This window comes from Aulonocara stuartgranti (genome assembly GCF_965226115.1).
Source record: "Aulonocara stuartgranti genome assembly, chromosome: 13".
In the NCBI taxonomy this organism is placed as follows: domain Eukaryota; kingdom Metazoa; phylum Chordata; class Actinopteri; order Cichliformes; family Cichlidae; genus Aulonocara; species Aulonocara stuartgranti.
In genome coordinates this window covers 25,593,877-25,617,841 of record NC_138949.1, presented here as the reverse complement: position 1 = coordinate 25,617,841, position 23,965 = coordinate 25,593,877, and the positions used below count along the sequence as shown (strand labels likewise).

Sequence of the window (23,965 nt, the reverse complement as noted above, 5' to 3'; positions counted from 1 at the left end):
CTGATTATAAGGTGCAGCCATCAGAATAAAGTTGATTTAAAAGAAGGAAATGATGTTTAAATGGTGTTTTTCAAACACAGGATGAACTAATGTGCTCCATCAAGGCCCAGTGCAAGAGTAATGAGGGTATTTTAACTTTAAGTAATGCAGAGCTACTGCTCTAAGCTGGTCCCAGTTAAAGTCTGAGAGGGCTAAAAGTAGATACTGCCACTTGGACAGAGACAACCTGTAAATTATGTTTACCTGGTGTTGAGAATGAAAAACCTGAAACAAGTTGAAATAAAACACTGCTACTCATAATCAAGTAACACGATTAATCTATTTTTAAAAAAACAGCTGTGACATAAGGGAAAGAGGCAAAAGAGGAAATGAGTTAAAACACACTTGATGCATCCTTATGCTTGCCAAGTCTTGACCTTTTGCACAATAGTGTCATCAGAGGGACCGAGTAAGAATGCTGTGTTAAATCCTGTGACAGCTGATTGAAAAGGTCTTTGCTTTGGGGAAAACCATTGTAGCCAACTTGACAGCATCATGGCTCATTACTACTGTAGATGTCATAATGCTCCTGCGGCCCATTCAGTCATCCAGACAGAAAGGACATTTCTCTAAGTCATGCACATGCTCATCTCTGTTGCCTCTAATCAAGTGTATGTTTATCACATAAAACAAGTTTGTTCAAGTACAAGTGTACCAATCTGCTATTATATTCATTATTTTTATTCTATTGGGGAATGGAAATAATTTATCAAAGATTACCAAAAGGTGAGGATTTGTTTGTCCTTTATTTAATAATAATTACAGTTTATAACTTCTTTTCTAACTTGAGATTTGTCTGACAAAAATAATAATAATAAAATCAGTCACTAGGGTAAAGGTATTCTTCATTCTGAAGAATTATTTGTGTCTCTGTATTGCAGCCAGAAAATTTGCTCCTGGCCAGTAAGATGAAGGGAGCGGCGGTGAAGCTTGCAGATTTTGGCCTCGCTATTGAGGTTCAAGGGGACCAGCAGGCGTGGTTTGGTAAGAAAGATCATTTATTAAACTTAATCTGTAGCATTTCAAATGATGTGTTGTTGATGTTCATGTACCATCATAAATTTGAGGTTTACATTTAAAAATGCAGCAAACAGGATAGGCTTAAAGTGATATACAGTGCTGTGCAAAAGCCTCAGGGAAGCCCTCACATCTTTATCATTTGCTGGGACAATTGGAATTTATTGAAATGTGTAAACATGCATGGAAATACAATATTTAATGCCAAAACAAAGTTTACAAAATTCTAACAAACTTTGCATTACCACCCTTATTCTTCAACATAGTCTGAAATCTCTTACGCACGCTTTCTTGTAAGTTATTTACCTTTTTCAGTCCAGGCTTCTTGAAGGACATGCAAAGCCCGTCTTTGGCTGTTGGCTGCTGGCTGCCTTTTGTTCCATTCTCTCTGTCAAGATGATCTCACGCTGTTTCGATAATTTTGGGAAGGCCAATCAATGACTGATAGCCTTCCACTGTCACTATTTGGGAATGCTTTAATGCAAAGAATGTACTGAAAATGAGTGAAAAAGAAGACCATCTCCAAAGAAGAACTTGGATAGCTATTACTCAAGTCCACTTTAAAAAAAATACAAGAAGGATGGTCTTCTTGGAAGGAGAATATAAAGAAATTAGAAGAAGCTCAAGACTTATGCACAGTTCTGCTGGAGTAAGTAGCACAAAGAGATGAAGACTGAATGTTTAGATCATCTCAGCTTGCTAATTTGTTTAAAACACAGCGCTGGCACAAAGCACAGAAAGATGTATGAAACCTGTCATAATGTAGTAGTAGTAATCAGAAGTCACACTGTGTACTGTATATAGGTATAACATGCTTGTATTTTTCTATATTTGCAGGTTTTGCAGGAACTCCAGGGTATCTGTCCCCAGAGGTGTTGAGAAAGGACCCATATGGCAAGCCAGTGGACATATGGGCATGTGGTCAGTCCTAAAGTTTTCAGACTGTAGGCACAGTCATTTCCTAGCAGACCTGTTTTCTCCATTTTTGTTAGACATGGGTTCACTACAGCATTACCATGTCTTTCACAACTCATCTGACTTTGCAATCTTTAAGCAACAACTTCATGTAACGTTCCTGTAACAGTCTTTTCCCTGCAGTAAGTTTTAGTTAAATATTTGATATATTCGGCCGAAACACAACCAGCCAGATTCATAAACAGCAGCCCACATCATTTTAAGTGATAAATGCCCTTAACTCTGCTATAAGCCCAAATAAACATTTTTTTTCTTTTTAACTGTGTATGTACAGTATTTTTTACATTTGTGTGTGTCAGGTGTGATCCTGTATATCTTGCTGGTGGGCTACCCTCCATTCTGGGATGAGGACCAACACAAACTCTACCAACAAATTAAGGCTGGTGCTTATGATGTAAGTACTCACATTCTTGTATTAACCACCCTCTCCTTTTGAACTGTATTGTCATATGTGCAGACAGTTATGATGCAGAATAATGATTGCACTGTGCAGAACTGAATTCCAGCATGGCATTGTCAGTGGACGGAGAATATCACTTTGACTGTGTGTTTATTTTCTGTGTACTGCAGACACAGCCAGCTACACAAACGACACAAGACTTTGTAATGTTTACATTTCCTAGGGAGGGACAAATCCCTATGACTCTCTGTGTCTGCTTTGGATTGTTGGTGTCGTGTTTGGAGGATTCTGAGCTATCAGAGTTGCATTTTTTAACCTTGATGGTGGCTAAACTTGAATATAGTTTGTAAATATATACTGAAATACTAGTTGTGTGAACACAAGTTAAGTTTTTAACTCCTCCCAGAGTGCAACATCAGGCTGGAGACACAGCGTTTACAATTATGACATATTAGAGCTGATTTAAAACAAACAGATCCAGCATACACGGGACAATCTTGGCCTAAATATTGTATTTTATATAAGAGTCAACCGCTTGGTGAGTTAAACTGATATTCTCTTTTTAGTGCTTTTTCCATGCACGTCCATGCTTTTGCTATGCTAAACTATAGATAGATGCCTGAAGGTTTGTTAGTATAATTTTTCAAGTGACAGTTCCTTAGTAATCAGACCATAAAGCTTGTAAAACCTGTATTTAAATTATAAGTGAGTGTGTAAATAAGAGCCAGAGGCACTGTCAGCAGAGACAAACAAATGACGCTCACTAATAAAGGCTGTGCAAACAGACACACTGGGGGTGGAATTACCTGCAACCTGCATATGGTAAAAATTCGGTAGGATATGTATTTCTATAGCACTTTCTCATCAAACTCCAGATTACTTTGTTGCTAGATTCAGCAACTTTTATTGGGATAAATAAAGTAGAAAAACACTGACAAAGGTACTTTTTTGCTTCTATATTTCTCTATAATTGATCATTTTACTCCTAAAAAAAAGCTCAAATCATAGCACAGCAATTATTATCAGGGTGTGTGGTAATTTTGTAGGATGATGCGGTTACAGGATCTGACCCAATCCACGTGCAAAATGGTACTTGAAATCTGATCAAATCTCCCAATTTGGAAAAAATCATAATCTGGGACCTCTTCTCCTTTCTTATACTGTAATCCTTCTTTTGAACAAGTTTATTTTCCATCTGGAGCATCAGAAACTTGGGGTTGGGATTCTTTCTTGGTTTTACTGTCAAAGACTCAGCTCTGCTCCTAGCTGAATTAGCCATTTCATTCTCCACTGTTTTATGTAAGGCATATCCCTGTAACATGCACTTGTTGGCAACTTTATTAACTACGGCTATTTAACAGCTTGTTAAAGTGAGTAATTAATTATCCCGTCATATGGCAGCAACTTTCCTGAGTATTGTTACCGACCATGTCCATCCCTCTATGACCGCAGTGTCTACTGATGGCTGCTTCCAGTTGAAAAATGCACACAAAGATCATCTCAAACTGTTTTCCAACACGACAATAAGTTCATTGTACTCAGATGGCCTCCACAGATCTTAATCCAGTAGAGCATCTTTGGGATCATTTGTCATGGACGTGCGGCCGACAAATCTGCAGCAACTTTGAAATGAAATGTCACATCAGTATGGATCAAAATCTCTCAAACTGTTTCCAGCACCTTGTTGAATCTATGCCATAAAGAATTAAGGCAGTTCTGAAGGCAAAAGGGGGTCTTTACTTTAAAACTACTGTTTAAGAATTTACATTTGATTCAGAATATTACAAAAACCTTATTAGCTAGAGCTTCAATAAGCACTTTGGACTTTAATGGAACACATAGTTTTGGGCGTATTCAGGTTAGAGCAGGCGTTTTGCATTGTTTTTGTACCTGCATCTATGGAAATGAGAGTTAAGTTTCATGACATCTGTGAGGGAATTCGACCTGAATTCATGAAACTTTAATTGTGATACTCTGATCATTTCCTGTTTTCAAATTAGTTCATGTGTATTCGTAACTACAAGGCCGGAGCATCGAGATGAGCTCTGCAGGACACCATCACTTCAAGTGTTGTCAAATAACATGCTCTAAATTCTGTCATGCAAGTAATTTAGAAATTTAATTTTAGTTTTTAATGGCTTGCTACTCGGCATTGTATAACTTTCATCTTGCTGCAGAAAAAATAACTGATACACTATGGGAGAGCAATGGGCTTATTCATCAGCTCTCGTCATTGTCCTCTGGGAGATAGGAATTTATTACCCATATTAATTTACATAATTGGAAGCAACCACATCTAATGAATGTGCATAATATGAACAATAATATGAAGTGACTGACGAGCACTTATAATAATGTGCACTTCTTGGATATCATCACTGTCACACAGATACCTTGAATTTCTGCTTTTTTCTTTCATCGGTAACTGACATCTGATATGTTTGAAGTAAAAGTCTGTTGAAAGCTTGCTTTGACTTTTAGCAGTAAACATGTCTGCTGACTCCACCCTTTTGTTATACCACTGAAATTGCCCATCAAAGACAGACAAATCGTTGCTCAACTTCACATATTAAGACTGTTCCAAAACAAATGAAGTCAAATATGTTTTAAAGAGAAACAAGCAAAATATACTTTTTTAAAATCACAAAAACAGTCACCTAAAGGTGTTGTATGTTGTTTATAAGGTAAAGACCCTACAATGATATATACAGACATAAGAGGGAAATAAACGTTCCCCACAGGAGTGTGCACATGTATATCTTATTGGAAAGGTATGTGCCGTTTGTTGTTGCAGGGTATCTGCGCAACACTTTTGTGTACAGTATTGTGTTTCCTGTCTATGTGCGTATGTTCTGGTGCTAACTGTTGTTTGTTTGTACATGTGTGCTGCTCCTTCAACTGTGTCCAAGACAAATTAATCCTCAGAGAGAAAACAAAGGCCAATTTAACCTAATCTGTTCATGGGGGTGTTGTGATAGTGTTTTAATATGACAAATTAAAGATAAACAAATTACTCACATGCCGTGGATGTTATTATGAGGTAACATTGATCAGCTGCTCATAGCCTGTAAAAATTTATGGACACGATTGATTAGCACAAACAAAGTTATATTTATTAATGGATAAGAGCTGTCTGTAAATCTGCAATTAGAGTATTACTTTTCATTGCTACAACCTCGCTTATGACTTGTGTTTGTTCCTGGTCCTGAGAGGTGTGGATATTTGCCCTACAGAGTTAAAAGTTGCAAGTTGCACAACCTTAATTCACTCAACCTGCCTCTGTAAATATATTTTGCTGGAAATTTTCCCTACCCTCCTTTGAATGCATGCACAATGAGGAGAGAGCTGCACCTTCTAAATGATCATACAGTTTGCAGCTCTAATCTGTTACATGTTGGGTAAATACAGGTGCAAACACTGTAGGAAATCTGGTTCAGTCATTTAAATATCACAGTCAATTAAAAGAAAAGCTTTTACTACCATCTTTTTTGGATCTTGTATCTGCGTAAGCATTCTTCGGGCTCTGCAAACTATGTTTTTTTTTTTTATTTTTTATTGCTCAGTTGTGCTGGAATGCCAGTGTTAAAATTTTAAATATGTGCTAAATATAGAAATGTCTAATCAATGCTAAACAACAGCAAGTTAATCATGGCTTGGAAACATCAGTTTTTGTTTTACCAGTTTTTCAGTGATATGTTTCTTCCTGCTCTTCGCCTTCCTTCAGTTTCCTTCTCCTGAGTGGGACACAGTGACCCCTGAGGCCAAGAATTTGATCAATCAAATGTTAACAATTAACCCCGCCAAAAGAATCACTGCCGACCAGGCCCTCAAGCATCCCTGGGTCTGCGTAAGTCACACTTGTCTTTATCTTTGTTTTTTATGTAGTTTTTCTTGCCAGCTTTAAACAAATCATGTCACAGTTTTTCTTTCTTAAGCACTCTTACATCAGCACAGCCCAGGAACACCTGTCTTACATTGTATTTCATTTCTAACACAGCTATTCAGAATAACAGCACCATCTTTGATCCAAATGGCTAGTTTTAAAAACATACACAGAATGACATTATATACTAGAGCAGAATTTGTAGCTTTTTGTAGGTTGAGACATAAAAGTTTGGGTTTATTTGTCTCACATTTGGACAAGACGCACATTTAAGGAACTCAGAAAAGACCTGTAAAGTCATAAGTCATAATTTTAACACCAATAACAATTTAACAGCATAAATGTAGTTTGTTATCAGATAAAGCACAAGGACAATAATTTCCATTTTTATTGTTAAGGAGTTGAGTAAGGAGTCGCCCAGATAATGTAAGAGCCCCGTAGGCTTACCTTACAGCTCCCACTTCTAAAAGTTTTCATTTATAAGTCCCTGACAAAGCAGGCTTTTTCATTCTGTTTGGTATCACAGAGGAGTTGGAATACACATGAGCTGCTCCTGCCTGTTGATGAAAAGCTACTCAGGGGAGCATATCAGAGCTGTAGAGCATTAAAAAGAATTCATTGTTGCAGTTGTACACAATGCCATTATTGTCATAGCCTCAAAATGGTGATTAAATGTTTCTTACCAGAATGCACCTTTGGAGTCACGGTCCCTTCCTCTTGTATTTTAATGTTCATGGGTTTTTATCTTTTCAAAGAGATTTTCTAAAGCAGTTCTTCATCTCGTCCCATCACATATCTGTGAGTTCAATCTCAAGTCAACGATACATATACAGGCTCTATAAAGAAGATGGATGCTTACACATAGATGCTTCAGTGTCAGTGCTATAGAAAAGGTGGTGTATGTGACCACCACCACCACCTCTTCTATATTCACTATATTTAGACAAGAGGGTGGAGTGCTAAGTTACCAGCTAAGATTGGTTTGGCCTCAGTCACAGAGACCTAGAGACCAGTCGCTAAGGAAAAGTGTGCATTTCCCTACTGATTGGCAAATGGTTGCTGGCAGAGAGGGTGCTTCATTAAAAACCTTCTTGTAATTGCTTTTCTCGCAGGTGGATTTTCAAAGTCACCAGTAGTTTGCGTGGAAGTTGCCGACTTGTACGCAAACACTCAACAACTGACTTGGTAGTGAAACTTAAATCGCTACGCATACTGAAAATGGAGAACATTTGCCTTCAGAGTAAATGTTGTGCATTACTGCTGAAACCATTATGTTTTAAAAGGTGCGGCTTTTACTTTGTTGGGAAACTGTCCCCATTTCCAGTTTCATTACAGAATAGTTGGCATGTGTTTGCAGACAAGCAGGCATCCTCTGCTGGGTGACCATGGAAATCTGCTAGTGACCAAAGCTATCACAAGGAGATTATTAGTGCAGCACCCTCTTTGTGACTCACTTTGCCACCGGTTTCTTTAAAAAGATAGCAAGCAGCCTCCCACAACCAACTGCCAACTGGTAATACACATTTTTATCTGATAACCGGTGGTTACCAGGTGATAACTATGCGATAAACGGTAAAATATTCCAAAAGCACAGATATAATTAAAAGGTCTTGTTCAGAATAGCACCGGTGAGGCCTAGCAGACAGTGACTGGGTACATCTGCCTGTGTAAGAATACCTGTCTGTCCAATATGGCTGCACCCCTAACTTTAGGTCTTACCAGTATAAAAATGGACAAGTTATTAAAAAAGTGGCATTGACGGTGTAACAGTGATATACTTAATGTTGCCCTTTCCTCTTTACTTAAAGCAACGATCCACTGTGGCCTCCATGATGCACCGTCAAGAGACTGTGGAATGTCTGCGCAAGTTCAATGCCAGAAGGAAGCTTAAAGTAAGCACGAACACAGTTAAACATACACATAACTCACTAGCTTATGCTTATAATCTTGTATATTATTTGCCTTGACTCTAGGGAGCTATCCTCACTACGATGCTCGTGTCCAGGAACTTTTCAGGTGAGCTTTTGTAGTTAGTTTAAAATTGTCAACACTCAGTAGGAGCGCACTTCTTTCCGGATCCTATCTCTCATAGAAGCCAAGTGATACATGTCACTGTTGTTCTGCTACTGTATCTCCAGTCTACCATCTTCTTCCCTTAGCCACACCGATTGGATTTGATTTTGCACTTCAGGGGTTTGGCTTGGATTTCATCCTCATAAGCAGTTTGATCACAGTGCACTTTTGATTGAACAACCAATTTGCGGGCTGGACAATGGACTAGCAAGCTAATGCACTAATGCTATCGGCCCTGTGTTTATATGCCTTCATGTAAGCAAAGCAGCTCCATTGGATTATGTCCATCTACTTTGTAAAGGCTAAGACTGATCCAGACTGAAGTAAGCAGACCAGCCAGACCTCTGAAATGCTTTGTTCGTAAGCCTAGGCTTGTTTATTCACTGTAGAATAAACAAAGAAGTAAAATCAGTAAGTTGGGGCTCAGACATTTTATTTCTGACAAGATTTTCCCATCTGTTGCTTCACTTCATCCTAATAAAAATGAAGTTTGGTATTACATCATTTTATTGATTAAATTAAAATGTCAAAAACAGTAAGCAGGTCTCTTGGAAGCACAAAAAGTTATTAAAGAAAAAAGAAGGAGATTTTCATGGTTTAGTGGGTCTCTCTCCCAGTAGCGCACTGAATTCCTCTTTGTCTAATAGTGGGACGGCAGCACACCAGTCCTGCCGCTACCACCAGCACAGCCGCAATGGCTCAGGAAGGTACGTTTGCTAGAGGGGGTGTTGGAGTCGGGCACTGCCAGCTTCGTGCTGAGGTTTTTGGCATGTGGCCTGGGCTGCTTGAACCCTCCCCTCCCCCCACCACCACAACCACCTGCTGCCTGCACACTGATGGATCACGTTTATGTGGTCATCACTGCACTGGGGCATCTTACAGTCACAGACAAACATATAAATAAAAGCCACAGATGAAGCTCAGCTACTGACCTTTCAGTACTCCTGGGCTTCCTAATGGTCTAATAAACAGACCACCTCTCAAGGACTGGATATTTAATTTCCTGTGTCGAACACAACAGCCATTTAAATGACACCCAGCATGACCCTCGGACCTTCTTCCAACTACCCCAGCTGTCACCAAGCAAAGCTCAGGTTATATATCTTTGCATTAGCACAAATATCACAGGTTGTTTTTCTCTGCTGCATCGCCATTTATATTACCAATATGAACAGAAATTCCAGTATTTAACTCGGAACTCTTGCAGCTTTGCCTTCTTCAAATTGATCTGGATCCACAGTACTGATGCCCAGTCGATGCCTGCCTGTGCTCGCTGCAACCTTCCCTTGGCATGGCTCTGGCGCCAACAGCCAGCCAAGCATGTTTATGAGCGTACAGTGCAGTTTGCCAACCTGCATGGGAAGCTGGATAAACAGAATGCAAAGTGTCCTGTGTTAACTATTTTCTTTGTCTCCTCTCTCCTGCCTGCTCTTGTTTTTGTTTGAGCAAATACAACTAAAAAGGAAAAAAAAACAGTTTGCTTCAAACAAAGTGCTTATGCCGTTATCAGGTCATCATTATGCAGATATATATTAACACAAACACAGCGATATCGCTTAGTGGGGTATCAGCACGTGGATGGCTTTGGTTTGTGGTTTCACATTACTGATATTTTTTAACTAAGACAGATCACATTTGCAGCTAATGATTTTTCATTTAGTTAAAATCTCCCTTAACTCCCAATAAACCTTTACGTTACTTAAGAGATTACATCTTGTTCTCCAGTGGCAAACCTTTAGCTCTACCTCTGAGGGTGATGATTCAGGACAGTTTTGTTTTCAGGCATGCTCAAACTAATTAGTTTGTTTGAAGCATACTGAACCTTTAACACGTGTGGGTCATATGACAGTGCTGGCTGCTTGCTTAAAGAGGACTTATTAAGCTTTTCTTTCAGCTGTATATTTTTATTTTTGGAATTCATAGTTAAAAGTTCCTTAATCTTATACAGAGGACACTTAGTTCATCATTTGACTGAAGCTAGCAGCTTTAACACTGCTTTCCTCTGATTGGTTGCACCTCACAAACAGGAGTTTGAACAGCAGGTAGGCGGGGCTGCTATATTCAAAAGTAGAGATTACTGTAATAGGAATATCCACACTCTTTGAGATCATGCAAAACCAAATTTAAAGTGCTTAGAGCTCACTTGTACATTCGCTGATGATACAAGTGATGTGCCACGTTTCATAAGAACCCTTGCAACATTATGTAAGTAACAGAAAATAAGGAAAAGTGTAATGGGTCCCCTTTAAAAGCTGGTCATACAGGAAAAAACAGTCTGATTAACAAGAGGATGCTTTGCCGATAAAATGTTAATGACTTTCCCTTTTTTTGCTCAATTCCAACTGTCAAATTTCTTCACTTAACAAGACTCAGTGTTGTCACATACAGTGTTACAGTGAAGAAATCAGACTTGAATTTGTACAGATGACATCCTGAAGTTAAAGGTTTCTGCTGAGAAAGCACCACTCGGCTCCTTTTATGAGGAAGACTTTGAAGTTGATGTTGCATGCCAGACATTTTGATGACTGCATGAACCATCACCGCTGTGAAAATGATTAAAGAATGCCTTTTAACGCGCAGTAACAGCCTGACAGGTGTTGCCTGCAGTTGTCACCTTTCAGTTCAGATGTTAAGATGCAGATATTAAATACATTACTGTTCTCTTACCTTTTTCATTGCCATCCTTCCTTCTTTTTGAATGGAAGGTAAGGGTGAATCATTGGAACATGGCTCAAAGACAAATGATTGTTGGTAAAATGTTTATTTTTAGTGAGTGTTTGTGTGTTAATGCATGTGTTTTATTACGTTTCCTTTTTGTCAGGTGGAGTGGTGTCATTTGTGTGTTAAAACTGTCTGGTCAGGTTTTCAGGTTCACATACATGCCTCCTAACATAAACTAGATTATAGGGATGAAGGTGGCATTTGACGTGGCCAAAGCAATCTTATTAAATAAATTATCAGCAGTTCTGTAATTGACATTAAACATATATATGTATATTTTACCTGTTTCAACAAAAAACAAGGTAAAGATTAAAAAAAATAGCTCTTTTACTCATTCATAAGCTTAGTCATGTATTAATTCTCATTTGCCCCCTGAAAGCAGACAAATAAAATCAAACACTAGAGCAGGATATGAAATATTAGAAGTGTTATGAACTGAGCTGAAACTGATGTTATTACTGTGGAAAGTGAACAAAAAGTGTTTATTGTTTAACATTTTGACAGTTTAGAGGATTATTGGACCCAAAATTATGGTTGAGCCAGAAATCCACACAGTACCATAAACAAATGAAACCAACTTTAAAATGAGCTTTAAAGCTCAGAAAATTAACATGTGGTTTTACTAGGAACTCGTAATGCTGACCTGCTCTCACAATCAGAATCACCTTTTTGAATTTTTTAATTGTTTCCCTGTATAAATTTTTTAATGATTTTACTGTTTTAGAATTTGGATTCTCCATGCAATAGTTGTGAATTACTGACATTTAATTTTTTAACTAAATAAATTTTACAATCTTGGTGTACAAACTGTAACAATGCAGTGGAAATAAAATGCGGAACTTGCACGTTACTGGGCAAAACAATCTGCATAGTCAGTGTAGTGTACATTATAATGGAAAATAATTATGAATGGGGCTACCTCGATGTGCCTGTTTTTATACAGTGATTTCAATTTTGCCAACAAGTTGTGTTTTTGATTTTCACGTTATCATTTTGCTTTGTCTGTATCATCACTACTGAAGTCTCTTTAATTCCCTGTTTATCCACAGTGGTTCATAAAGTAAACTTTTTGATGGGATCGTCCATCATACAACAGCTCTGCTGTTAGAAATATCAATGTGAAGTCAGCTTTGTCAAACCTGATAAACTCTTAGGCCGTCTTTTGTCATGCTGACTGAGTGATTTCAGCTCTTCTGTTGATTGGACAGCTGTCCCCCTTAAACTGCGTCCTCATCATCTTTTCTCACTTTCTTTCAGCGTGTAAAACCTTACTAAACAAAAAGTCGGACGGTGTGAAGGTAAGCTCTCTGACCCATGAGGGTTTTCTTGATGTGACTTATGTACTTAACTTACTCTCCTTATCTTTATCTCCTTTTTGGTCTGTCCCCCTAATTACTGTCTGAGACCATTTTTAACTGTGATATGATGGAACAAGATCAATTAGATCACCTCTGTGCTCTGGTGCAACATGGTCTTTTTTCTAAAGTCTGTTTAATATATTTTAAAGATTTTTGTGACTTAGGGGGATAGGATTTATTTTAGAAATGAACTAGGTACTTGATTATGTTCATAAGAAATCAGTTAACTCACATTGAGATTAAAGTAGATCTAACGAGCTTACCTAAAGATTAAAAAGCTTTTAAAATGGTGTTTTTAACCAGCCGCTTTTCTTTGACTCACAGCGATTTTTGTTTTGATCAACAGTCAGCGTCAGTGCATGCAATGAACTGCCATACTCACCAAGGGCAAAACAAAACTCCCATTACATACAGTAACTTAAACAGTAACTAAACCCTTAAACATTAGAAAATGCACAACCAGTTATTGAACACCAATAAAATAATTTCCAATATTTTTTCTATTTTTTAACCCCCCTTTTTATTTGCAGCTGATTCAGATTTTTCTGAATCCCTTTATCTCATCTTTATTCCTGTGTAAGCTTGTGCAGCTGTTTTGTTTTTTACTATCTTTCTGGGATCGATCTGGCAGCTTCACCTTTTTGTCTTTTTTGATTAGTTCCCGATGAATCCTTATTTTTTTCCCTCCTCTTTTCCATTGCTGTCTGTCAGAAAAGGAAGTCCAGCTCAAGTGTTTGTTTGATGGTGAGATCGGCTCTGTCGTTTTTGTTCATTTTTTTTTTTTTACTTTTTTTTCTCCCTTTACCCTCTCTGTTTCATTTTTTTTTCCTTTTGTGCAGAGATGCTTTAGGGGTCGTTTATGGCAATTTTTGTTGGATTTTTCCAAATTCATACAACATCCTTGCATTCCCTTCCTCTGGAAGCGCCACCAAAACCATTTAAAGAAATAATACACACACACACGCTCTTCACTATCCAGTTACCCCCTTCTGATGTGCGACTCATTGACCCATGGATCTGCATTTTCGCTTCATACCTGACCATCACCGTGGGACAACTGAATCCCTGCTAATCTCAAGATACCACCATTTTTCTTTTTTTCAGTTGTTGCATGTTTATCGTACCCTCATTATGTTTCATTTAAGTGAATTCTTCTTTCCCCTTTTTACCGTAAATAAAACGGCTGTCTTTGTCACCTGCAGATAAATTCTCCGATATGAGCTAGAGAAAGTGTGAGCTTCTAAATTCTGAATATAAAATAATCAAGTAAAAAGATTTTCTTATTTTTCAGGTCTGTTGATCTGTTTGGATGGCTACATTTTTCCCTCACTACATTATTTTCCAAAGTAAAAGTGATACAAAACTAGTTAATAGTGTACATTTATTAGTGGTAGGTTTGCATATCTGTGGAAAACATAACAAAATAATTGCTTTAGCTGCTTTAAATACAAAGTCCAGTTTATCCTCATCTCTCCCAAAAGACGTTACCCTTTCAAAAGAACATAAAACTTTATTAAAAGAAAAGTACTACACAGTTTTGTTTATTTTTGTAGATGGAAACTGAGGTTCAAGATTGCAGGTTGTACTAAGAAATATCTCGGTTTGAGGCCTAATTAGCATTTTCAGACATTAATAACATGCTGTTCTGAATATTTTGATTCTGGTAAACAGCCTTTTTGAGGAGGCTTGGGGGGGAATAATCTTAAAAGGACCTCATGTTTGTGTTTCTGTGCTTTTCTATTCCAAATTCTGCTCAAGTTGTTTTAATAGCACTGAAGTGCTCAGATTCACCAAGTTAACAGATATGGGTTTTTTTAAAGAAAGAGGAACAAGGCTACATGTCGGCTCATGACCTTGATCAATTAGGTCCAAACAAAGTGGCTCCACAATGCTGTCATGATTGCAGGTGGAAATATATTTTTTATATTTGAACTTCTTGAAAGTTAAATGTTTCTTATTCATGAGAAATGTTTCTCCTCCAGCCCTGAAATGCAGTAAAAGATGTCAAATCTGTAATCTGCCTTGTTGATGGTGTCAGCATTGCACATTAGTTATTCTGTTAGAAGTTGTTCCTAGTAGGCCTCAGAGACTGCCAAAATACTGTTTAAAGTCACACTGGGGTAATTTGCTCTTCTGAGAGTTGCAGAAAAACAGCTAAAAACTCCCAGCACTTTGGCCTTAATCTTTCACTGACGTAATCCATTCGTCCACACCTCTCAACTTTCCTGTGGGAATATTTGTATTCCCCTTTCCTTCCAGTTAGCTCGAGGCCAAAAGGAGAGTCCAGCTGAAACAGTGTTCTCTTGTTCACATCATACATTCCAGCCTCAGTCTGCAGCTGTAACATAACCTATATCTTAGTCATCCAGCGGAAACATTACTACAGCTTTTAGGAGCAAGCGAGTGAAAAATTATGTTAACTCGTAAGCAAGACAGAAATATGCTTAAAAGGACAGAAATATCCAAACGTGTAGTCCTTATGGTTTTTAAGCTCTCTAAACACATAGATCCTACATTTTCCATAATGCAATCAACACCATCTTTTTGTCATACCCTCTCTGCCTGCTGAATAATTTTTTTACTGTACCTGGTTGTTTTGTTTTTTGTTTTGTTTTTGCTTACAAAAGCTAATTTTTGGCGAGTTTTGCAGAACGTTTCTTTATGGCTTGCACAAATCACCACAGTGAAGTAAGAAACGCATTGTAAATGTGTCTCCTAGCTTGGATTGCACTTCATGACTTTAATTATATTAGTAGATTCTCCAAGAGTGCAGCCAATGTCATTTTAATTACATTTTGTACTACCTATATCATAGCTAAACAGAAATATGAATTCAGAACATATTTTTTAAAATTAAACCTTCCTTCAGCTGTAAAAGGCTGATGTTGTATTATCGTCATCCTGCCGTGCGGGCAGGACCAAAGTTCCTGAATGCAATAACTCCAGAATGAAAAAACACAGGAGCTTAAATTCCACCGTAGGTGTATTTACTAAAAAAAGTTGTGACCTCGACCTTAATGCCATGTAATAACTTGAGAACAAGGCAATGTATGATTTTCAAATTGATACAACACGTGTATCCACTAGGAGGCTGAGGGGGTATCGTTGGCCGCTGTATTTTGTTTTCTTTAAAATTAAAATTTAAATGTTGCTGTGAGTGTTTTTTATATTAGCAGCCAACATTTGAAAAAGGTTTAGACAGATTTCACTTTTTAAAACTCAAAGCCATAAATAGGATCTGTTCAAGATGATCCTTTAAGTAGTTTTGTGTGTAAAATAGACTTTACTGTTATCTTTGCGTGAGCTAATGAAGGGGAAAAACAGCTTAAACCACATATCTGTTGCATGTGTTCACACAATAGAGAAAAACCTGCTACCCAAGGCCTTTCACTGCATGCACAGACCTGGACTGCTGAGCTCGCTTTAGATACAGACTGATTTCTCTTTCTATCTCAGCAAATGATTCACATTTTTTTAAGTGCTGGGGAAGAAAATAAGTCATTCGCCCTTAATATATGCTTATTGTTAAAATGCACTTTTCTGTTAACAATTCACAATTTTATTAAAGGCATAAAAATATTTTGTTTTGGTTACTTTGTATCTATGAGTTCTATGATCATGAAAAGAAACGTTAAAACTACATGCAGAGCAGAAATACTGATGATTGCACCTGCCCTTTAAAATGCAAAGATAGGAAGGTGCAGATAAATAAATTAAGTTTAACATCTGCACATACAGCTCTTGCCCTGACTGTGCAGCGTATAGTCCGTGTAATGGCTCCATTCCTTTATTCCACCTATGATTCCCATAGCTTGGTTCATGGTTTAGTGGGAGGAGTGGGAGTCACTCTGTGTTGTGTTTCTTTGCCCCAGTCGCAGGGAAACAACAGTAAAAACAGTGTAGTAAGCAGCAGCAGCACCAAAGACAGCAGCATGTCATCTTCAGCACCAATGGTACCTCATCTCTATTTGGTTTCTTTGCTTTTAATAGCATCATTTCATTGTTTCCCATCTTCTTATCGTTTAGTTCTATCCCCTCATAATCTTTTTGTTGCTTCCCATATTAAGTAAAACCTTTTCCTTGTCCTCTGTCTCATCGATCATTGTCTGCGTCTCTGCTTCCGTTTCGAACACAAACTGTGATCTTGGCGGTGAATTTGATGACTTTAAAATTAAATGACTGGCTTGCCCCTTTGAGTTTGTCTCTCCTGGCTTGTGTTTTACCCATACCTCCGTGGACACACCTTCATATATTTACCCGGTGCCTGACAGGTAGACAAATGACTTTCATTTTCCAGTACAACAGCAGACACTTCAATCAAATTCTGCTCAACCACATCCTTGTGACTCCTTTGTGTGTTCAACTATGTCACCAGAGCTTTGTTGATGCTTTGCCTCTGAAGTGGAGGTTATTGCCTCTACATCAAAAGATGACCTTTCACAAATTGCTCTTCAATTTCTGAATGGTAAATGATGGGGGCTTCTGGGTAAAACAGCAGCCTGAGTTGACAAATGAAAAACAAGCCATATTTTTGCAAGAGGATGCAGCCCCTGTGTTTGTGGGATCGAGTCATTTATACAACATACAAGAGTTTGTATGATGTTTGTCTCAGGTTGGTTAAATGGAAACGATGGCAACATAACACACGACAAGGAAATGTGCACTGAATGTGTACTTCATTTCTAATTAATACAAAAACTTTCTGTCTCCTGACATAAGTATCATGCCTATCATGTCTTAAGCCTAGCATAAGACTAAACCAAAACATCTAAGTAACAAAATCTAGCACAAATGGGCGTTTTGAAGACTTAAGAATGTTTCCAGTAATTAACTTTCTCTATAAATTCAAAATGTCATTTCATACTGTTTGTTTTCTTTAACAAGATATTTCCAGTCTTTATTGCTAGCTTTTAGTCTTATTGAATCTAACATAGTAAAAAAAAGATTTGGTATTTAATTGTTGTAATTTTGTCATGCTTGTCTGAATGTCAGTGGGATTACTTGTAAAAATAAAGATTACATTAAAACAAATAAGACCTTTTTTGCTAAATTTAGTCCCAAATAATGTTAAAAAGAAGGTAAACTTATCTTACCTTAGCTTGCCTTTTTTTGTCAGAGCCAGCCCACACTCTCCAGTTTCAAAACAGCAGATCTCAACAGTCAAAATCCTCAGTTTAAAGCTTTATAAAAGGCTTCCATCATTTATGTACGACATTTACCACACAAACATAACAGCATCAGTATTTTTATTTTAATCTGCAAGAATGCATTTGTATGTATTTATGTATTTATATTTATATATTTATATATATATATATATATATATATATATATATATATATAAAAATAAATAATATTTGATTCTTATAGAGCACAGACTGCCTTCCCAGCAACTGGACCAGTCCCCATAAGAGTTTACAACCTGGGACTGTCGTCTCGCTGCCATTACTTGTAATACTTTAAATTCTGCATAATCCCATACGTCACTGAAGGGGCTGCATCTTCTAAAAGTTGGGTCCAGGGTTGGTGGAGATCATGCAAGTGCTCCTGACTGACTAAACCAGGATACCGTGGGTTTGTTTTCCACACTGTCCAGTACTTGAGCTCTTGAATTGCTTTGTGCTAAATGTTTATGTCACAGGGTCAAGGCTGGGGATGAGGAGTTGTTGCACAAACACAATTCACCATTAAACCAGTCTTCAGCCCACATGGGATGGAGGGTTGAGATGTGAAATATTATCTAGTATTTATCCATTTACTAGCTTAGCTTTAAAGTCACTATAGCTATGTGTAGGTTTTTGTAATATGGTTTACAAATTGCAAACCCCTCCTCCTCAGTCATGGCCTTGGCTGGTGGTGGATATGTGTATAGCTGTGTTCATGGCTGTTTTCATCCATTTCGGAGGTTCTAAAACAGTCCTGTAGGCCACAGTGCTGGTGAATGGGGAAACAGACTGATACTGAGCGCCTTGACATCAACAATCATGGATTTTTATTACCATAAATGTTCCACAGCCTCTGCACTGTGCTTTGTTTTGGTGTGCCCTCATGCGTCTGTCGTCATGATATTCCCTGGCATCTTTTGCTGGTGCCCACCCCCTCCCTATCATACACTCCCTGCATGGTAAAGTGTCTCCTACCTCCCCCCAGGAAGCCCAGACAACTGTTGTACACAACCCAGCAGACGGCACCAAGGTAAGCTGCTTCTACTCCAGCCTCAAGCCACCAGCCACTACTACTAACACTCGTGGAGGATTTTCTCTAATATTTCTGCATACACCACCATTAAAATAATTATACACTTCATGTTTAAGGTGATAATCTGCTTATGTAAGAACACAGGAATACAACCTTTGATATTTTCATAGTTTTTTTTTTTTATTATTATTATTTTCAATCTGCTTCCCTTTGAGATGGTTTAGTTGATCCTCGGTTTTTTTCCCCTCAGAGCACCTGATATTGACAGACTACAAACTTTTCATTGCCTTTTCCAAACTTGCAAATACTCATGGTACCCTACTACTACTCCTTATGTGAAAGAGAAAATCCTACACCCACAAACAGACTCTTTACTAAAACAGGAACCAAGTGCCGCACAGCTTTCACTGTTGTGTTGGTGCACACACGTTTGTTAAATACCAGTGTCACTACATATTCAAATGCTGATGGTGTTGCACTATTTCCTGTACACTGAAACTTTTCTCACATTGCCACATGGGCATGTTTCCTCTCGAGAAGCGGTTCTGCACTAATCTTCTCTTACACACGCCTTCCTGTTAAAAATTCATTTTAAACTGCTCCCACACGTTGCCGTAATGTGTGGCTCTCTGCGCTTCTCTTCGCTGCTGTTCTGGCTGGTTTGTGCTCCTGGGAGGGAGTCATGTACCCGTCCATCTGTCCATCAGGTTGTCTCTGTGTTTTTATAGGCGTCTAAAGCATCCCAAACCTGTCTCAGCTACAAATTAAAAGATGATTGTCCACCTCTCCCTTATCCAACTTTTTCCTCTTCCACCCACTCCTCCTCTCTCCATCCACCTCTCTTTTTGTCTCACCCCTTTGTGTTTGACAGGGCTCCACTGAGAGCTGTAATAACATTGAAGAGGAGGAGATGAAAGGTAGGAAAGGTACTTGTCCAACTTTCACCTACTCTGCATGCATTGGTTCACTTTGCATCCAATCCAGATCAGATAGATTAAAAAAAAAAAAAAAAAAAAAAAGACAAAATATTTATTTCCTCGCTTTATGTTAAGGTGATGCATGTCCTCTAGGTAGAGCTTTCAGGAATCTGTCAACTCTGCTTTTCCACTACAAAAAGCTTCCGTCAGAGCACTTCAGGCTGGGATAGTCAGTACGTTTTGGAGTTGGAGGAGCATTGCAGGAAAGAAACGCTACGTCTGAACGCTGTGCTGTGCATGTTGACTGACTTAAACAGTACTGCTATGCCAGATAATATGCTTTTTCTGTTGTCTCGACTAATTCCTGTAGGAGGGCCTAATGGGCGAGCCTTGTCCTCAATGCTGCACTCACACTAAGGAAAATAACCAAAAATATTGCAAGCATGTGAACTTGTGAGCTTGTTGGCGTTGAAATAGATGCTATAAGACGGGGTCCAGGTGTGTGACTAGTCAGTTGCAGTCGTCAAAGAAACTTTGGTGCATCAGAACGGCAATGAAATGACAAAGGAGTCAGTCCTGATTGAATAATGTCAGGTTGGCAATTAAATGCAGTCTGCTTGTGATGGTATGGGAGTTAACGGTGACAAGTCGGCACGAATCTGCTGCTTCCTACACACAGAAATTCACATTAACTACTTATACTCAGAAGATTTCTCCATAAAGAGAGATGTATTGCTCCAGGACAGATATTTAACTGCAACCTTGCTTTTATAAAGCATTAGAACCAGAATACAACCATTTGGCAACCAGTTGATTTGGGTCCTTGCTGTAAAAAGCCATGCCGCAGATGAGTTGTGGTCATTGATGCTGACTGACTCAGATTGATGACAATGTTTGTTTGTGAATCAGATGGAAATTATATACAAACATTTACTAATCTGTCCTGAGAAGGATTGCAGTCGGTCTGAGTCAGAAGCATCCCACCAGGTGACCTGTGCAATCATATGGGTAATCAGTTGCCAAATAAAATTCAGTGCAATGAACCATCTTTTTTTCTTCTTCTTAGTTGCAAGGTTCGTATTTTTACTTAAGTGACTGAGCTATAAGAAAGTTAAATATCAAAGCAGGATGAAGGTTTGCAGTCCTACCATTTATTTGGGATAGATTGTTCTACAAACAACAAATGAAACTAACGTTAATTACTTCAAAGTAATTTTTTTGTCTTTTCTGGAGGATTATCTGCAAATGTTTTGAAAGATGCTGTAATCACTTTAAAGTTCTGCCCGTTGTGACTTTTAATCACAGTTGTATTAGAAAGTGAAAGCCATGGCTTTGGTGAGCAGTACCTCATGGATCTGCGGCAGGGATTAGAAAGAATGACTGAGAGTAAACACTGCTGTGTGTAGAGAACAGGAGTATTCTGCTCTTACAGTAATTACATCATCATCTGAATAAGTCCAAACAAAGGATCCCTTGGTAATGACACCTCCAAAGCTCACTGTTGTGTGTTCCACGTGACGGTATCTTTGCCTCATTTCGATTGTTGTTTGCGTAAGTGTGTGTATGCTGCCATCAAACACCACTTAAGCCTTTAATTAAGCTATCTTCAGCCTCATGGATGACCTTTTAAGGTTTCTCAGTTGAAAGAAGTAGCACAGAGCTACCTGCAGCTTACCAGAAAGGAGTTAATCCTGTTACTTAAGGCGATGTTCATGGATTTACTACCACTTGATCTTAAAAAGCATCACTAACATGCAATCAAGATGCCTTTGTTTATCATGTCTCTATTGTCTATCTCTGAGTTTGAATGCTTTTATAATTTGTTGGATGAAAGAATCTGCTTGATTAGTGTTAGCTCTTTTGTCTACAAGGCTGGATGTTAAATCTTCAGGTTGTGCGCAGTGGTTTGCACCATCCCTTCACAGCAAGAACATTCTGGGGTTGAATCTCCGGGCTCTTGCTGTGTTTCCATCTGGTAATCCGGACAAAGACATGCATATTAAATTGGCTGGAGTTGTGAATAGAGTATAGATAGAAATGCGTAAATACGTAGAATAAAGTGATGTGTGACTATGGTAAAATTGACTTGTGGTTTTAAGTGCTTCAAGTGAACAGTAAGAAGAGCTTGTGTCTAACACAAAACACAAGAAGAAAACAGGAAAGGCCTTAAAGATAAAGAACAAATAAGATATATCAAGCAGATTGTGTTCAGATTTCCAATCTTCTGCAACACGATGAACTAAAACTCTTCACTTTAAACTTAGTTGTGCTGCAGTCTCCTAAAACCAACTGTAATTAAACCGTTGCTGCAGAATCGTATGCCATTTTGTCCTGGTATTTGCTGCACATTTGAGGCCAGTAATAAATTCCGTTGTTGAAGGTTGTGTTGTGTGTGATCTTTCTCATTTCAAAATTAATCTCTGAAATTAGACATCAGGCTGCTGTGTCTTAATGCTGAAAGCGCGCTCACTTCAGAGCACAAGTGTAGCGCGTTTGTCATGTCCAGCTTGTGTTTCTTTGTAGTTTCTGGTTTGTGCAGCTGGTTTCTATGTTGCAGATCAGCTCTTTGTGTCACTCTTTTTATCTTGCGTTGTGTGATAATATGCGCAGCAATAGCTTGTAGTGCCAAAACATTTAGCCAGCTAATAGAGAAGTCATTTTGCAGTATAGCATTCAATAAACTTGATGATTTGCTGATTTCCTTTGGTTTATGTGAGGCTTAGAATTGCATACCTTTCAAAGATGTGATTGACACTGGCAGCCAGTGAGTTTAAGGTGGATTAATGGATGGACAAATGATGAGTTCCTCTCAGATTTTAGGAACACCCTGTGGCCTGCCAATCAGCATGTTTCTGTATGTTTGTTTGTATGTGTGTCCTGTGATGAGAGCAGCGGCCACCAGTGACTCTACCAGTACAGACAGTGCAGGGTTAACACAGTCCAGCACTATTGAGGAGCAGGCGCAGACCCCGTCTCCTCAGTGCCCACCGCTCACCTGTAAGTCAGCTGCAGTTCACCTGATTCGCCTCTCAGCTCTGACCTTTCTGGCCTTTTCCTGCCACACCAGACAACAATATTTCAAGACCAAAATAAAACAAGCAACACAAGACATTATGGCGGTAAAACAGCGACACATGAATAGGAATATTAGCTCTTCGAGCCATCACCGGCGCTTGTACCATTTCCAGCCCTACTGTGCTGCCATCTACTGGCGCTCTAATATAACTACAGCTTACTGCTTCCCTTCTGTACTATATCTGTATCCAACTTCTTCAACCCACTATTTCATATATTGCAAAGTCATGTATATAACCTTATTTTACCGGGATGACTGTATCTACCTGCAGCTGGTCCCCTGCAGGAGGCTGTTAGCAGCCCCAGTGTTCCTGTAGCTCAGCCCAGCCCAGCTCAGAGCTCGTGTCCTGCACCAGAGTTCACTCTTTCACCCCCCACAGGCAGCAGCAACCTGCAGCAGAGTAAGTGACAGGCAGGTTTTGGTGTGTTTGTGCAAAGGCTCCGAAAGCCTTTTGTTCAAACTGTGCGTCATTTGTTGACAGAAGACTTTATGGACATGCAGGTCTGAGTTTTGCTGGACGTTCTGGCTTAGCTGCTGCATGTTAGCTGATGTCATTTACAACATGAGAATCCATAAAGTCTGGTGTGTGAAAATCTCTGCTGATTACGCTGTGAGTGCGTACATGGAGTTAGTGGCTTTGTGATCATCTCTGCTACAGATTCAGTTTAATAACTGGTGTTTTTGATGATGATTAACCTTGTGCAGTATTTTTTGGTGTTCTCAAATTCAAAAACTGTAGTAAATGATCGGTTTTGTTTGTGAAATATTTTTGGAATTCCTTCAGTCGAGAGAAGTTAGCTTAGGTGTTTGTTTTAGAGATTTCAGGGTTCAGTGGCCTGTTGAACATTGCATACAGCTTCAAATACTCTTGATTCTGTGTTCAGTATTGAAGTATGTGATGTGTTTGGGTGACCTTAAATGTCACTGTCATTTATACCAGAGGCGGTGTTCCCGTGTGTAGAGCTTATTTCAAATGTCAGGCAGTAAGTTGAGGGAAAGCATGCGACGTGGATGTGCATGTTCAGCCTCCAAATGATCCCTGACAATCTGTGACCTCTTGTGTGCCCGCCCTCCTCTTCCCACCACCTCCTCCTCTCTCTGCTTGCAGCTCGTAAACAGGAGATAATAAAGATGACTGAACAGCTGATTGAAGCCATCAACAATGGCGATTTTGAGGCTTACACGTAAGTTTTTATATATAAATCAATAGTATTTTGTGTGTCATCAGTGTTCAAGTACTCTTACAGCTCTGTGCTAAAGTTTTGAGCTAGTACCACTAATTGAGCAATAGTTCTTCAGGCTGTCTCG

At 38.7% G+C, this 23,965-nt stretch overlaps 1 protein-coding gene across 26 annotated transcripts in view; it reads left to right on the top strand.

Moving 5' to 3' along the window:
• Nucleotides 1–23,965, top strand: part of camk2g2 (calcium/calmodulin-dependent protein kinase (CaM kinase) II gamma 2) — an 85,392-nt gene that overhangs the window by 48,490 nt on the left and 12,937 nt on the right. The window contains exons 7-20 of one of the 26 annotated variants that reach the window (XM_082557071.1): nt 921–1,023; nt 1,894–1,977; nt 2,331–2,425; nt 6,156–6,278; nt 8,123–8,206; nt 8,288–8,330; nt 9,035–9,094; nt 12,366–12,406; nt 16,339–16,419; nt 18,617–18,661; nt 19,536–19,581; nt 22,474–22,578; nt 22,929–23,057; nt 23,766–23,841. In XM_082557071.1, the coding sequence (XP_082413197.1) occupies nt 921–1,023; nt 1,894–1,977; nt 2,331–2,425; nt 6,156–6,278; nt 8,123–8,206; nt 8,288–8,330; nt 9,035–9,094; nt 12,366–12,406; nt 16,339–16,419; nt 18,617–18,661; nt 19,536–19,581; nt 22,474–22,578; nt 22,929–23,057; nt 23,766–23,841 (1,115 nt within the window). Of the gene's footprint in view, nt 1–920; nt 1,024–1,893; nt 1,978–2,330; nt 2,426–6,155; nt 6,279–8,122; nt 8,207–8,287; nt 8,331–9,034; nt 9,095–12,365; nt 12,407–13,177; nt 13,211–16,338; nt 16,420–18,616; nt 18,662–19,535; nt 19,591–22,473; nt 22,579–22,928; nt 23,058–23,765; nt 23,842–23,965 lie in introns of all 26 variants that reach the window. The other 25 variants (XM_082557060.1, XM_082557080.1, XM_082557081.1 and 22 more) reach the window with 25 other exon arrangements.